The sequence below is a fragment of the Mustela erminea genome, chromosome 11 (genome assembly GCF_009829155.1).
Source record: "Mustela erminea isolate mMusErm1 chromosome 11, mMusErm1.Pri, whole genome shotgun sequence".
NCBI classification, from domain to species: domain Eukaryota; kingdom Metazoa; phylum Chordata; class Mammalia; order Carnivora; family Mustelidae; genus Mustela; species Mustela erminea.
In genome coordinates, this window is record NC_045624.1 from 17,276,358 (window position 1) to 17,293,510 (window position 17,153).

Here is a 17,153-nt window from a genome sequence, read left to right on the forward strand (position 1 = left end):
GATCCTGGGACAGCAGTGGACGTTGATGAACAATTTGGAGATTCTAAGTCACGGTTCTCCTAGGGGCGCCATTCATACCTGGAACTTTCATGATGCTCTAGAGTCCAGACTTGTCCCGAGTCAGTGCCATGCATGCCCCCAACTGCAGCTCAGGGCAGCTCACGTTCCTTCAGGGACTTTATAAACCAAGTATATAGGTTGTATTCTCTGTTGTCCTGAACACCAGGTGAGTAAACTTGTAAGAATCTTTACATAAATTAAGAGCATTTGCATTCTCTGTTGTCCTGAACACCAGATGAGTAAACTTGTAAGAATCTTTACATAAATTAAGAGCAAAACAGCTCCTGCATGGTTTTCCTGAGTGCAATGCACACGGGTGTCAGTGGTGTCAAGTCTGTTTGCTTAGTGCCGTTTCTAGCTTACTTCGTAATGCTCGGCGGGGCCCTGTACAGTTCCCAGCTGTCACATACGTGAGTTCTAATGTGTCACCACGTCCTTACCATTAGCTCTGATGTGTGTCTTCTTAGGGAGCCGTTGGCTTATTGCCCCCAGAAACCACATGGGAATCCAGCCTTTTCTCATCACTGACCTGGTTCTTTCCCTCCAGCCAGTACCCAGCTGCGGAGGTGGTCAACTTCGGCACCTGGTTCCTCTTCAGCTTCCCCATCTCCCTCATCATGCTGGTGGTCAGCTGGTTCTGGATGCACTGGCTGTTCCTCGGCTGCAAGTGAGTCCCAGGGCCCTGCCCGCGAGGCCCCGAGGCTCTGCTATCCGTCCACAGTCATGGCAGGAGCCCTGGGGAGCAGCACCCAAGGGGGAGCTGCTGAGTGACGACAGAGGATGCGTGAGGAGAAGACACCGGACTAGACGGTTGGGGGAGGTGTCAGGGCACCCCCTTCTAGACAGTCTAAACGTACATGGCCTCGGCACCTCACTATGAGCTCTGCCATGGAATGTTCTTAATTCCAACTCACTGGTTAAAGGAACCGTCAGACTTATAAAAAGTCTGAATGGGAGGGTGATTAACTTAGTTTCATTTCTCTCAAAACAGAGTAATTTGAACTAACTTCAACAGAAATGTGACTCCAAGTAGAAGTTTCCTGAGGCTTAGTTTTATAGACCTGAGCGATTCACACTTAGTAGTTGCATGAAATATTCATGTACCTCTCAAAATCGTAAGTTAGATACTCCCCTTGCAATGTTACTTCTGATATTAATCTGCCTAGCAAGCTTTCTTCATAACCGTATTTCAATCAGCCTCAAACACATAAAGGGAAGATATATATGACCCCCATTGTTCAGGGAATGTTCTCTGAGCTGCCTTTTTTTTTTTTTTTTTTTTTTAATAACTCAAAGGCTACTGTCAAACAGTGGTAGCTGTATATTCTGTATCTCTGGTATGTAGAAACTACTGCACATAAATACACTCACCCAAGTCTGTATGACATGATACTTCACATCGATACACCAGAGATGTACCTGAATGGATATACCCGGAAGCCTAGGGGAGGGCTGGTGGGAGGCCATGTAACCTGGCAGATGAAAGTCACAGGAGAGAAGAGGGGACAAGTGACCACAGCAAGCCAGGAGTTCAGCATTTGCTTAATCCTTGATTTCTCCTGGCCTCAGAAACACATTTCCTTTATTCTTCTGTTCTTTCTTTCTTCCTTCTCAGTTTTAGAGAGACCTGCTCTCTGAGCAAGAAGAAGAAGACCAAAAGGGAAGAGGTGTCAGAGAAGAGAATCCAAGAGGAATATGAAAAGCTGGGAGCCATTAGGTAAAAATCAGCCATTCGCCCTCTCTCCTTCTCCAGGAGAGTGCACACAAGCAGCCTTGTCCTCCGCGGCCGCTGGAGCTGGGGAATTTTCCACAGCTGTGAATCCAGGCATTTAGAGACGCTACTGAACACCCAAGTCTAGTGGGCCAGATTCCAGGTGGCCGCCCTTCCCCTTTGCCATTTCCCAAGTTCAAGGTATAGCCGCGGTGTGGGGGTGGGATGGCGCACACGGGGTGGCTGGGGAAAGAAGTGTGAGACAGCACAGCCACTCTCTTGGGGCAGGTCCGATTCCCCATACAGCCAGCACCCCACACTGCTCTGCATGGGCCACAACCATTTGACGCCATCAAATACAGGCCTGAAGACAGAGGGCCTGAGGATTCACCACCCCGTCAGCCATTATCAGCTTCCCTCAGTGACCCCCACAGCCTATTTGGTGCCATCTCTCTCCTTTTAGGGCAACAGGCAGCTACAGCTTTGGGCAAAAGGATCCTGGTATAAGCAGTATTTTTAAATGTTTTAATTTATAAAAGGAATACCCGTTCATTGTAGAGCATTTAGAAAATACAGGAAAATATAAAGAAAAAACTAAAAATGACTTCTCTTTATTCAGTGTTAACTGTTAACAACTGTTACCATAATGTACTCTTCCTTCCATGCTTTTTTTGTACAAAATTTTATGTATTTTGGCTCAACTGCAGTCCAAACTGAACACGGTTTTATAGCTTGTCTTTTTTCACTTAGCATTAGACTGTCCTTCTATTCCCAGGCCGTGAGCTCTGCAGTGCGGGCCTGATGGCTGGGCCCATCTCACCCGAACCTACAGTTAGACCAAAAAGTAGCTGACTCCACGGGATACCACTGAATGCATAGATTGCTTCTACTTTCAGTGTTTAATTTTTAAATAGCTAATACACCATCAGATTCCCTCTGAAAGGTGGCAGCTGCTCCAATCCCACCCGCCAAGCACTGCAGGCCTTTTCCAGGGCCTTCTCCCGGAGGCCATACTCTGTGTCGTAGAAATGTGTGCTGCCAGGCCACCTCCTCCCTTCCCGCCTCCGCTGCTCTAGGAGACGTGGGTGACGTGGGTGACGTCACGGTTTCTGGCCTCTTCTCAGCCTTCTTCCGCTTCAGCCACTTGGAGCAGTGGGGCAGCCACTGTTCTGTCTCCAGGATGGGGGTTCTGAATGCAGGCGCGCCCCACGCAAAGTGAAAAAGCGCACAGAAACCTCCCGGGTCCTGGAGCGGCTTTCCCTATTGTATCTTACAGCTACCCTGAAATGGTAACTGGATTTTTCTTCATCCTGATGACCGTGCTGTGGTTTACCCGCGAGCCTGGCTTTGTTCCTGGCTGGGATTCTTTCTTTGAAAAGTAAGTGGTACTGTCCCCTCCTTAAGAATCACCCCGACTGGACCCTTCAGGTGGCTCCCACCAGCGTCCCTCCTGCACTCGCAGGGGCAGCGGTGAGCCCAGGAAGCACTCCGTCCCCCTGAAAGTGCCCCCTTCTCAGGGAAGCCAGCGTGGAGTCAGGAAGAAAACACAGTGTGCTGCGTCTGAGTACGGGGTTGGCATCTGGTGCTGCCAGATGCCAAGGACCAGCCATGTGACCTTGTCTTGTTACTTAAGCTCTGGAAACCTCAGTCGTCTTGCAGGTGGCTCTGACGCTTAAAGACCAAATGCCCCTGGAAGAGATGGAGGGAGTGGCCAAGGCCTTGGCCCCGGGGCCACCCCTGCAGGACCCCGGAAGGCCGGCCCACAGCTCTCTCCGCTTGGCTTCTCTGCTGAGCAAAGACACACACAGAGATGCAACCCTTGCAGGAAAGAGAACTCATCCTTTTCGAGTCTCCTTGACCGAAATAACTCCCGCTCTCTCCTTCGAACAGGCGCATACAGCCACACCAGACGTCTACCCTAGCCAGGCCCAGCCTCCAGACTCTAAGCCTTGCCCGCTGAACCCACTGCTGGCTAGCATGGCAGCAGCTGCTGCAAGGCAGGCTGACCAGCCCCTAACTGGGTTCTAAAAAGAGGCACTGTGTCCAGACAGTCCTGAAACACTGTGCTCCCCACCCCCCCAACCCCCGTCCTGACCCTCCGCCTCCAGCCCTGCTCTTCTCTTTGCTAGGAAGGGCTACCGCACCGACGCCACCGTCTCTGTTTTCCTCGGCTTCCTGCTCTTCCTGATCCCAGCAAAGAAGCCCTGCTTTGGAAAGAAGACTGACGGTGAGAGAAGTTCAAGGGAAGAGGTCAGGGCTGGCTTTGGTCAATCAGACCCAAGTTAGAATTTTCAGAAGAGCCTTACCAAGGCCATTCTGAGTCCCCCCACGAGTCATTGGTTCATCAGTTAGGCTCTATCTCCACAAAGCCCACCCATGAGGATTCATCGGGCTCTTCCCCTGTCTACCTGTGGTCCAGGAAAGAACGAAGAGCCCTCACTGGGGACAGAGCCCATCATCACCTGGAAGGACTTCCAGAAGACCATGCCCTGGGAGATTGTCATTCTGGTGGGAGGAGGCTACGCTCTGGCTTCTGGCAGCAAGGTAACTCTTGAATTCTGCTCTTGGACCAAAGATTTTTTTAAGCCACTTTACCTAATGAGTCATTTTGATTCCGGGAGGAAGATTCAGAGGCGCTGAGGGAGAGGTGAAGGTTCACCCCAGGGAACAGTGGAGCCAGATGTGGATCCCCCGTCCTGCCCTGAGCTTCTAAGCTCGTGCTGAGAATAGACGTACAGATCAGCTGTGCTAGGGAGTCCCTCCCGCCTCACTCACGGGCCCACAGGGCCACAGGCAAAAGATTTATCGGCTTGTATAGTCATCTCCTGGGCATTTGACAGTGGCGGTAAGACATGTGTCTCTAAGGGTCCAGGACACCCCACATGGACACACAGCAAACTGCCCCTCAGTCAGTCCATCTGCTTACGTTCAGCCCCGTTGGAGAATGTGTGCTAAAGCTGATGTACCTGCTGTGCACGTGCCCTGATTTCCTGATGGGGAGGAGCCGGGATGCGATCTTATAAAGGGGGCCGGTGGGAAATAGTTGGGTTTCCTCAAGTGTTAGCCCTTCCTGAAATAGGAAATGATCCTCCAAATCAATCAGGTTCACAGTTTCTCCCTCGGCTTTCGCTGTTCATTAATGTGGCTCACTCTTTGCCTACTCGTTGAGGGCCACGCCTATCTGCATCACTAATAGTAAGATCACAGAACTTTCCACTAGGAAGGAACCTTGGACACCGAGTCCGGTCTCCTACCCGGTGAGAGAGTTCCCTGCGTGACACCCCTGGGCTTGGACAGCACCAGTGACAGGGCACTCCCTGGGCAGGAAATGAAGAATTGTTCTTTTCTTTTCGCTCAGATCTTCTGTGTGCCTTCCACTGTTGGCTCTGGCTCTGTCCTCTGAAACCCCAGCCTAGGTAATAATTATCAAAGTCATAAAAAGTTACTAGATCCCCTTAGATCATCTTTTTTCCCCCCAAGAAACTAAAACTCCCTAGGTCCTTCAACCATTCTTCAAGAAGTAGTGACGCCTTACCATGCTGGTCTCTCCTCAGGACTCAATACAGTTTGCCCTTGGCCTTATTTAAACGTGGTCCAGAGGTAGTCAGTCTACTGCAGAGTAAAGGAGTCCTATTACCCAAGCCGTATTACCTCTCACCTCTGATGCAAGCACCAATCTGTATTTTTATGGAAGCTTTTATAAGGCATCACTGGCACTCAGATCAACATTTATATTGAATTTGCAGCCAACTAAAACCCTCATTCTTTTAATTGTTAGCCACTATTAAATGTCCCATCTTGCAACCAATCCTGTATATGTTATTTCTAATTCCAAGTTCAAAATATCATACTTACCTTTACTGAATTTCAGTTGTCAGTTTTGGCCCGAGACCAGCCTGGGAAAATATTTTTTAACCAAAATTTTTATGTATTACAGATAGCATACTTGGTATTTCTATAAAATCTACTGACTCTACTCATTTTAGTAATAGAATTCAAGTATGCTATAGGTGATTCCTACCAAGTTTGAAATAATTTCAGTCTTGATATGAGGAAAATCTCATGTAAAATGTTTTTGTATCAAGGTTTAAAAAAAATAAGACTTCCTTTGTTGTGCTTTTTTCTAACTTGGCAATCTAATTTATCAATTTATTTCAAATTACAGTATAAAATAGCTTCTGGAAAAAATTGCTATTAAATTTTTTCCACTTTACTTCTGAATACTATCTGGATAATGTGCTCAGTGGAACTCCATTTCTTTATAAGTGCTGTTTCCACTCAGCTAACTGCTCTTCCTCCCTTTGTCCCCTGGGTAAGGTTTAATGTGCTCTAAGAGGTAACAGTCACAGAGTTCCTGTCGGCCTCAAGGCTCTGTACCAACCATGAATTGCTGTAGTCCTCACACGCTGGAGTTGCAGCTCACGGGCAGTAGAACAAAAAGAGAAAAGTGCTCTAAGGGGGTGCCTGGGTGGCTCAGTCAGTTGGGCATCTGCCTTTGGCTCCAGTCATGATCCCAGGGTCCTGGGAATGAGTCCCACATCATCAGGCTTTCTGCTCAGTGCGGAGTCAGCTTCTCCCTCTCCCTCCTGCTCCCCCTGTTTGTGTTCTAACAAATAAACAAATGCAATCTTTAAAAAAAAAAAAAAAAAAAAGAAGAAAGAAAGTGCTCCCAGGTAAAATGGCCACAGCAGAGAGAATTCTGAAGGCTTCTGGGCACCAGCTGTCTACTACGGGCTTGCCTTATGGTGGCCAGGGTGCTGTCAACATCAAATAGTCTTTGGTGAATTCGGAAAAGGGGAGAAAAAGCAGTCTGCCGGCAATGTGGTGAGGCTGTCCTTAACAGTAAAATATGAGTAGGACTTAAGGCTTGAGGAATCATAAAATGTCCATTCTTGCTTTGGGCCCTACTCTCCATGTCTTTAGTGGATTTGCAGTCTCTAGGGTCAGCAGAAACAGAGCACATCACCCACAGAAGGGAGAGAAGGCAGGGAGGGCAGGAGAATGCACACGGCAACCTGTGTTTAGTACAAAATGTCAGCGGTGTCCTTTATTTTCTAAGGGAGGGAAGGAATCTTCACCACTGGCAAAGGAACAGCCTCCAACCAAAGTTAGTCCAAGTGGGAAATAACTCATTTATTGGAGTAGATCTATATAAATTTTGCTAATGGAAAAGGTTCAAGAGCGGCAACATGCCTTCTTATCTTGTGTTGTGAAAAAGCACTGGTGGATTGCAGATCCCGTCGTCAGCCGTGATGAGACTGAACCTGACACAGGACGGACCACCATGACTAGCTTTGCATGCCAGCCAGGTGGCACTCTCCCACTGAGAGCGGATAGACTGGGAATCAGTGTATGCAAAGCTTCTGGTGTTCAGCCCTGCCCACTGACTCCCCACAAACCACAGGAAAGGTTACTGTCCAAGGATGTTGATAATTTCCCCCCTTTTACTAGTGATAAGAGAGCTAGATTTCAAAAGCAGATTTAAGGATTATACTGGGGAGTCTGTGTCAGAATCACCGTTGACTGGATGCACAGAGTGAGAATGTCAGAGGCTGGAGAGAGTGAGGAGATTGAAGCTGAGAGGCCTGTGGCCCCGAAGATCTCCAGCCCCTGCATAATCCTGACAAGAATCATAGCCAATAGGATGGGCAGCTCTCCATGCGCTGTGATGATTGTCTAGAAAACCCCGAGACGGAATGTTACACGATCATAGGGAATTTTCTAGGCTGTAAAAACCACCTCATCATCAAGTCAGGAATGCCTCTGGATCCAGTGTGCCTGAAAGTAGGAAGGCAGATTAGATGACTCCTAGTGCTTCCTTCCAGCCCCCCAACATCCCTGACCTTCTGGAGTCTAAGAATTCCAGGGGGAATGTGCTCTTCCTCCTCTCCTTACTGTATCACCCATCTCCCTGCAGAGCTCTGGCCTCTCCACGTGGATTGGGCACCAGATGTTGTCTCTGAGTGGCCTCCCACCGTGGGCTGTCACCCTGTTGGCATGCATCCTGGTGTCCATTGTCACAGAGTTCGTGAGCAACCCAGCCACCATCACCATCTTCCTGCCCATCCTGTGCAGCCTGGTGAGTAGGGCAGGGCTCCCAGATGTCAGGACGGCTTCCTCGGGCCCAGCGAACAGCTTCCCAGCTCTACTCTCTCCTCCGGTCATTGCCACAGACTTCACTGATGGGTGCTCCAGCCACAATTTGGAAATGAAGCATTTCAAATTAGATAGACAGATAGACAGACAGACAGAGAGACAGACATAAATTGTAGCAAGTGTCCTAGAAACCCTTTTCCGAAAGACTAGGATTAGTTTAGAGGCAGTCTTGAATGGAAACAAGAATGCACAGAATATCCGTAAAACCCTAGGATTCCAGTTCCTCACAATCATCATTTCTTTCTCTCCTAAGACCTAAGAGTAGGGCCAGAGGGAGGAGTAACTACAGAAAATGGGGCCAAAATGCTCCCACAAGTACACTCAGCTGTAAGGACCAAAACCACAGCTCCATCACTGCCTTCCCCGTTTCTCTGTCCGGGAGGGTCTGAGAATTGAGGCAGCGCCAGCCTTACCACATGGTCTCAGAACAATCTGTTATTCATCAGTGAGGGGAGGGGCGCATCTCCCAGATCTCAGCCTGGCTAAGCAGCCCCCCGAGTAATGCACCAGACACAGTGCTGCCTCTGGCCCACCAGTGAGGTGGACCCAGCAAATGAAGGCTCCTCCCCACCCCCAACAAAATGAAACCCTTCCACGCTCTTTAACCCCAAACTACCCCAGCCCCTGTCTTTGCTGTCTGCTCGGATGTCTCCTTCCAACTGCGCTGCCCTCTCATCTGTGTGAGCGCGGGAGTGCACGCAGTGAAAACTCAGCGACACGGAGGGCGAGACCACAGGTTTCAAACCCCATCCAAAGCAAGCATCACCTAGAAAACACCTTAGTTCTACACTCCAAGGATGAGGGACCCCCACCTCAACCAAAGCAGCTTATTCATGGGATTTGAGTTTGAAGAATAACTCTCTTGGCAAAAGGATAAAATTAGTCCAGCACCAAGAAATGAAACATCCCTTCTAGGAAGGAACTCAGAGCCCATGTTTCCACGGGAAGTGACTGAGCAGCTTAAGCCCACTTGGGCTGCCCAGCACTGTATGCCCTCGACGGTAGTGATTTCACGGCCCCCAACACGCAGTATCCAGCCACGGTTAGCCACCACCAAGCCAGCATTTAAAGCATGTTTGTGATGTTAAGCCCAAGAAATGCAAGCTGCATCTCAACACTGATGTTTCTGTGAATTCTCTCTTCTCCTAGTCTGAAACGCTGCACATTAATCCACTCTACACTCTGATCCCAGTCACCATGTGCATCTCCTTTGCAGTGATGCTGCCTGTGGGCAATCCCCCCAATGCCATCGTCTTCAGCTATGGGCACTGCCAGATCAAAGATATGGTAAGTCATGGGCACCCTCTTGCTGCAGGGAGTACAGGGACGAGCCAGTGGCTCCACGGCCTCCTGAAGCTTCTCATTTAGGAGCAGTGTCTGTGGTCTGTCAACACTGTCTAGTGTGGTCAGAAGAACGGTGCTGGCAAAAAGGCCTTCCGCCGGTCCACAAGCACCGAGGACAGCAGGAGTGTGCTGTCCCACCCTTACCCGGGATATAGAGACAGCTGGAACAGACGCGAGATGCGGCCCAGGGGAGGCGCAAGGCTCTGCCTCGGTTTCCTCACGGGGCCAGTGGGGACGTTCATTGCAAAAGCTGCTGGTTTACTCACAGAAGCGAAGTAGGAGAAACCATAGGAACCTAAGGTGAAAGGTCTGAGGGGACAGGGCGCTCCCACTGAACTCTCCCCAACGCCAGCCCCTGAAGCAACAATGGCAAAATGGGGCACCCACACTTCATTTCCTAGTTCTCAGCTGGCCCCCCCACAAGATGGCGCTGAGGAGACATCTAGTCAGCGTTGGGCCTGTTTACCCTCCACCCCTCAACCTATACTCACTGCTGTGCTCCTGGATATCCAGGCCACTGGGGGATGGAGGAAAGGGGAAAGCAACTCCTAGTTACTGGGGCTAGGCTGTCTGAAATAGGGCTCAGTCTGCCTTGCTGAGGGTCTCACACACTCTTGTTCACTAAAGTCCAAACTTGTTCCCAGCAGCCCTGTAAAAAGCAAACGGAGGAAAGGGAGAGCTTCAGGCTAGTGGCAGATGTTCAGATCCTTTCTACCAATCAAACCGCTCATGGAAGTCATCTGTGACACTTCAGGGAAGGGAGCTCACAGCCACGACCCCCCCGCCCCATCTCTTAGTGCCCAACAGTGTCTGCTCAGGAGAGTTGGGACCAAGCTCAGTCCTAACTCTCCCGTTCCACCACTTCCTCTTCTGGGTACCCCACCATTCACTGCTGCCCCCCACCTTTTCTGGAATCAAGCAATCAGAGACAGCGCCTTTCAAAGGCACCAGATGACAAGAAGTAGGCCAGTCGTTTGTTCTGTTTCCAGCCCGGGCACTGACCTGAGGCCTCCATTTCCTCATCTGCGAAAGATGGAGGTTATATGCTCTGTGAGGTTCCTTTCAGGTCTGGAGGACTTTAATTGAGCCCCTTTAGAACCTGCCTTCTCTGGCTACAGACCTGGGCAGTTTTCCACACCCAAAGACCAGGGGAAAAATGATTTATAAGTCTCGGGCTCTGGCCAGAAAATGGAGAAGCAATACATCTAGTCACCTGCTTGGAACAATTTCCTAGCATTCATTTTCCCTCACAGCTTTCCCAACTCTGTGCCAGCCAGCAGACCCGTGGTGGCTATAGCAGTGTGTTTGGGTCCTCCCTGACAGGCTGCCAGCTATGCTTACTGTCCATTTTTCCATCTGGCCCTGGCTCTGCCATCCATTAGCCCTCACACCTCCCTCAGCCTGTGTCAGTTCCATGGCAGAAATGGGAGGGTTCAGGGTCATGGAGGTGACATTCCCTCAGCAGAAAGAAGCAAAGCTAACATGTCTGTGTCACCCTCCCATGGAAGGGCTGAGCACAGGCAGCTGACCTAGTTCTCCAGGTGAACCCAAGATACACCACCTTCCATAAGCTGTTCCTTTTGGAAGGAAAAAACAGTTAACAGTAGCAGAGGCTTCGGAAAATCAGGCCTCTCCTACAGGTCCCCGTATGTGTCAGCACATTAAAGGCTCCAAGAAGTTCCCGCCTTAAAGTAGTTCCCGATCATGTAGCTACAGGATCCTTGCGTAGCGTTAACTCCTAACATTCTAAGACCTGGTGTTCCTAGTACATGCCTTCCAGGCTTCCACTTGGGAGTGAGAACCCAAGCGGAGATGGTCCTGAGGGCTTCTCCCACCCTTCCACAGTCCCAAGCCACTCCTGGAGGCAGCACTACAGATCCCTGGCAGTGACTGGGCACAGATCAGGGCCAAGGCTTGGGTGGGGGGCACTGCTAAGGAGCACTGGGGGGTCTGGGCTACTGCCTGCTCAGTGACTACAGTGGGCTGGTTTGTGTCCTACAGGTGAAAGCTGGCCTGGGGGTCAATGTCATTGGCCTGGTGATCGTCATGGTGGCCATCAACACATGGGGAGTTAGCCTCTTCCACTTGGACACTTTTCCTGCCTGGGCGAAGGTCAGTAACATCACTGATCAGGCCTAACACAGGTGGGCAAACGGTCCAACTGAAGGAGCTGCCAGCACCTACCAGAATCTGACCAAGAGGCCAAGAAAGCCACCAGGAGCACACAAACGACACCAGAGGATTCTGCCATCTGCCACCTCAAGTGAAGTGCAGCAAGCCTCCGACAACCGAAACACATGCCTGGATGTTAGTGCCTTCTGCTCTGCCCTCCTTCCTTAGCACCCTAGTTCAGGAAAACCTGTGGTCTTGCTCACTTCCTGTATCTTGAGCTCTCCAATTCCTTCTAAAGACCAGAAGAGAAGAAAACCTTAGTTACCCCTCAGAGGCTAAGCCTCACAAACTAGCCTCACTAGGTTTATTCTTAATATCTTAATCCCTTTTTAGGAATTGAGGGGAAATCCAAATCATCCTCCCTACGCACTAATAATGAAACCAGTTACATCTCCTCTTTTGGAGGACAATCTCCCCCCAGAATTTTCCCTTCAGTGTTTCTATCCTAAGCTCTCACCACAAAAAGGCAATCTTGGTAAGTCCTCTTTGTGGCATTCAGTACTCTTTTAACATTACTTAAGCATCTCCCTTCGATGGCTTCTCTCTACCTTTGGCACCAAATTCCCATAAAGAAATAGTGTCCTCCTTTAGAAAGGGGTGAGCAGGGTTCTCTTGGTCAAAGGGGAAGAAGGCACACTGATATTAGTACAGTTATCCCCCACTTTTCAAAAGTTCCAGTTGTACCACTTCACTTTCACAAAAGACTTACATTAGTACCTGTTTTCACTAACTGGAAGAAATCTGAAGAGGATTTTTGGGTTTATGAGAAATGTCCAAGTAGCGTTCAGCACTGGTTTTGCAGTGAGCCCTCAGAGGAGCAGTGCACAACCTGAGCGGCTGGAGTGGGGCCACCGTGCTCCCTCCTGGGAACCTACACCCAGCATCTCAGCATTCAGCTGCCAAAGCTGTGAATATCTGTGCTTTATTTTGTGCAGCCACTAGAAAGTGTCCAAAGGTATTAGAGGAACCTAAGAGAGGTGTTTTTTTTTTGGGTCTGTGAATGCTCAAATATTTTTCTACATAAATGAATGGTAACTGCTTCTTTGATCAATGTCATTTCAGCTTACAAAAGGTTTCATAGGAATGCTCTACTTCTGGATAGCAGGAGATACTTGTCTCTCTCATCACTTACCACTAATCCTCAATACCACTGCATTGGGTCAGTTGGGAGGGAGTAAAAACTCACAGCTGTCTTACTAATGAGGCCAAAACTATCATTAAGACCACAGTACTATTAATGACTGACTAGCTTTCTTCTGGATATAAGGAGTTTGTTCCTGAGAAGACAAGTACAGAAAGTTCCAAACCCATCTGTCACTTTCTACAAGTTAATGAGCCCCTTGAGGAGAGAGAAGATGTCTTATGTTCCTTAAAGTCTCCAGCAACTTATACAATATAGTGAACTAACTACTCAATAAATGCTGCCCATGAGAAATCACTCTGGAAATCAAGACCTCCTGCTTCTTCCTAAAAACCATGCCATTTTCTCCATTATAAATGTCCTTGCTATACGACTGGATACAGCTCCCAACACCCCCTGGCTTGTAGGCAATACATATTTCCGATTTCTACCACCAGTTCCTTGCTAAATCAGTCTTTTTGGAAAAGGAATAACCCCACCGTTACTCCATTCTTTTAACTGATTTTAAGTTACTATTGATAGCAGTTTTCCCATACAGTAACTTATCAATAAAGTCACCTCCTTAGTTTATCAAGTTATCTATGAATTCTAAAATTTTCGTGCCAGCCAACACTCACATGCTCTCACCACAGCACAACTGGCCAGATGTAACCAAGAATATTACTGCTTCACCCCATTGGATGAAGCCACATTATCTGACTCCTTAAAAAGACCTACTGAGCCCAAATAAAATACTGGTGTTAAGTACACTATAGCTGCTTTGATAAAGTCAGCATCTCTACAGCAGGCATTTTGCTATAAAATGTTCAGAGAGTTAGGGTGTTCTCGTATTGTTACGGCTGCCAAATTTTCAACTGTCTGATCCACTGCAGAACTTAAGACACCAAGCCTCTAGTGACATTAAGACAAAGGTACAAATAATAAGATTCTGGGAGAATAAATTTTAAAAAAGAGAAGAGGTGACTTAGAACTCCTGGCCACTGTTCAGCATTTGAAAACCTCACTCAGTCCTACAGTGAAAGGAGCATAACTTCCCTGGGCGGCTGTGGCCACATTCTCCAAGGAGCTAGTGCCCTTGGTTTAGAAATGGCATTTATTTCAGTCGGCTCTACTGACTATTCTCAAGAGCAACATTCGTCCTGCCCAAAGCCAGAGCGCAGGGTAGCCAAGCCTGCTCCGTGCCGTGACAGGAGACGTCAGAGATGACTAACAACTCCTTGTCATCTAAAACCACTCCACTGGTGGACAAAAACTAAGTGTTCTCTTTAGTATTAGTAGACTTATGTCTCTTGCAAATATATTCTAATTTGATTTTTGTCTTCTAATATCACACTATGAGTGGAAAGCAGTAATGATCTTATACCAGCTCAATTTTATAGATGACTGAGAAACAAAGACATTAAGTATAGTTGCACCTTACTGTCAAGTCAATTATATATCAAACTTGCTTATTGCCTTTGAAATTCCTGTAAAGTCACCCATGAAGTACATGGTACAATCTTTTATAATGGGATTTACATGGCAAAGACTCATGAACCATCTTTTAGTTAATAAAAGCTAGCTAGTTTTCCCTCAGCAATCTCAGAATCAATCTGTTTTTTTGTTTTGTTTTGTTTTTGTTTTTGTTTTTCCAGTTGAATACCAAATAACATCACTGGCCTCACACTAAGGGACCATGTTTGAAAAAGTACATCTAGAGGTGCTTGGGTGGCTCAGTTAGTTAAGCATCTACCTTTGGCTCATGTCATGATCCCAGGATCCTGGGATCGAGCCCCAGGTCAGACTCCCTACAGCAAGGAGTCTGCCTCTTCCCTTTCCCTCTGCCCTTATCTCCTGCTCATGCTTACTCTGTCCGTTCTCTAAAAATCTTTAAAAAAAAAAAAAAAAAAAAAGAACATTTAAACAGAGTAACTGTATAGCAAAATGTTCAAACCATTGGCACACAAAGGCCCGAGACAACCCAAGTACACAGATTACCGATCCTGCGGCTGCCATCACTAAATGAATTCAAAGCACAACTGCCCAGGATTTCCATGGTGACTCCTTCTTGTCCCAATGCTGGTACAACCAAAAATGCAGGAATGACACCACCACACTGCCCCTTTCATAAGGCCTTGCCACACGGGCAGTGATCCAAGCAGACACACGACTGAGGTTTTGCAATGCCCCCCCTGTTCACTTTCCATGAAGCCCTACTGTTGTGCCATTGCCCAGTGCCTTGCAAAAAAAAATGGACTTGACTAAATTATGATGCACGGAGATTTAGAAAAGGTATAGAGTAAACATGAATATCTAAGTGTCACAATCTCCCCTATTAAGACTGTGACACTTATGTTCCTTTCACCACCCTGTTGCTGTCCACAAGGCCCGAACAGTCACTAGGGAAAAAAGGACTCATTCATGATTAAGGAATGGAAATGCTGTGTGCAAAGTCCAAGATGGGAAGTTAAGAAAAGCCTCATTTGCTCCAGTAAGGTCTGTGGTGTTCCTGCTGGGGGAGTAACAGAAGAAGTACTAAAAAGGCAAGAGACCTCAGTGGAAAAACAAATACCAGCAGAGCATCTAGGGAGTGAAATGCTTAGTGGAAATGAAAACTATATATACGTGTACATATGCTCTACGAACCTGTACGCAAGACAACTAGAAAAAATACACATCATAACTTTTACAGTCCTGCAAATGAAAATTGAGTAAATGGGTTAGAAAAAAAGGAATTGTTCCTCTAAATCAGGTCACTGCTTAATTGCATAAAACACCAAATCAAAAGAAATGTCTAAAGGCATCAACTGGTAACTTCAAGTCCTAAAAATATAGCCCCTTTTGGTGATTTTAAATGCAGCTGTTTGGGTTTTTCTCTCCCTTTCTTTGGGAGGATGGTGGTTTAAGGATAAACTTTTCAAGTTCACTGTGTTTATGAAGTTCCCAACATCAATCCTAAAGTCTTATTTTGTACATGTCGGTAAACTTCCTTTTATGATCAGGTATGGTCAAAAGTTTTCTTAAATCACATCAGCAGGAGTTTTCAAATAATTTTAAAAGGAGAAGAAGAGTATATCTTGAGGTGATTCTTCCCATCCCTCCAGTGATTTGTGAGCCAAAAGTCCCAACAAAACCCCCAGGGAACACAACTCTTAGTGACACAGTCACAATCACTGCAACCCGCCCCCGTGTTACAGAGTTTCAACTACACCCTACAATGCGTGATGGTTCTGAGCTCCTCCTCTGTCTCAGTGAGGATAATCTCGTCTGAGAACTCTGAGCCCCTTTTTGCTGCTGCAACCTAAAACCAGAATTTTCCTGAAGAGCGACCACTAAGGCAGCCTGTATTCACGGTGTCGCAGTTCACATGAAGGCGAGAGCAAGAACGAAGCTGCTGGATGGCTCCACTGGTGGAAAGGAGCCTAGTAGCCAGGGAAAGAGACCATCACTCTTGAGGAAGCCTTACATCCAAATGAGATTAGATATAATATAGGGACACCTCATTTCCTAATACCTAAGTTACCTTCACCCCTAAAAAAGCCACTCTGGAGACACACAAGAGCAATCATGCTACCGTAACTGTGACAAGGAATCTGTTTGGAAGCACCTTTCTAAACTTGCAGCATTTTCAATACACTCAAAGGTGGTAAAACTTTATCCTTCAAGGCTGTCGTTCATTCTGCTGACAACTTCCTCATCCAAGATAAAATCTTGTGAGCCAGGAGGTATGATCAAGGTAGACACTCGAGATTTTCATCAGCAACCAAGAGAGTGACCACAGGATGACAAATTTTGCATGGTTCATAAACTGGTTCCAAAAGTGACTGCAGAAAAATAAAGTATTCTGACCAAAAGCAGCATGTTTGGACCAATATCTATTATTTATTGGGCAATTTGCAGAGCACTGCGCAACATATCACATACATTATCTCACCTGTTTCTGGTGTGAGCCATAGGAGGTAGATATTGCGTCCACATATTAGAGAATACAACAGTGTCAGAAAAACAAGCGCCTTGCCCATGCTCTCCCTTCTAGGGTGAAGCCAAACCATAACATGCTGCTAATCTGTATCACACACCAGGACAAGCTGCCAGAGATAAAACCTACACCCATGTACGAGAACCCTGTTTCCAAAGAGCAGCAAAACCCCTCTGTTTTAGAATCACACAGTACTAATGTCATCACTGTCTGAAATAAGGTGTCTCTAAATTACTCTTCCAGTTTACTGATATCCGCTAAAATGTCTTCAGAAATGGCATTATCAGTGAGCTTCCCGACAAGTCCCTAAAACAAAACACACAATCAAATGGGACTTTATCTACAGTTTGTGCAGATTACACTTCTAGGGTTTAGCTTACAGCTATACCCTGCACAGATATGTTTAACTTTAGGTTAAACGTTATCACTGTAACAGCAGAAGACAGGAAATCTAACATTCATCAGTAACAGATTAAATAAGTTATGGTATATCCATTCAATAGAATCTCATGTAGCCAAAAAAGGGAGAGAGGTTTCTTGGCCCGTACATACTGATATGGAATGATCTCCATTAAGGAGGAGGGAAAAAAGGGCAAAGGGTGAACTCAGTG

At 47.2% G+C, this 17,153-nt stretch overlaps 1 protein-coding gene and 1 long non-coding RNA gene across 2 annotated transcripts in view; one reads left to right on the forward strand and one right to left on the reverse strand.

Moving 5' to 3' along the window:
* The window catches only part of SLC13A4 (solute carrier family 13 member 4), a 39,851-nt gene extending 26,961 nt beyond the window's left edge, over positions 1–12,890 (forward strand). The window contains exons 9-16 of the mRNA XM_032304765.1: positions 608–727; positions 1,676–1,777; positions 3,048–3,149; positions 3,901–3,998; positions 4,191–4,315; positions 7,689–7,850; positions 9,077–9,214; positions 11,273–12,890. Of these exons, the coding sequence (XP_032160656.1) occupies positions 608–727; positions 1,676–1,777; positions 3,048–3,149; positions 3,901–3,998; positions 4,191–4,315; positions 7,689–7,850; positions 9,077–9,214; positions 11,273–11,410 (985 nt within the window). The 3' untranslated portion in view covers positions 11,411–12,890. The remainder of the gene's footprint in view (positions 1–607; positions 728–1,675; positions 1,778–3,047; positions 3,150–3,900; positions 3,999–4,190; positions 4,316–7,688; positions 7,851–9,076; positions 9,215–11,272) is intronic.
* LOC116568930 lies at positions 7,202–7,754 on the reverse strand. Its single transcript, XR_004276786.1, has 2 exons — positions 7,667–7,754; positions 7,202–7,549 (listed from the first exon to the last, which is right to left on the reverse strand). It is a non-coding gene; the product is annotated as an uncharacterized LOC116568930 (long non-coding RNA).
* Positions 12,891–17,153: the final 4,263 nt, after the last annotated feature.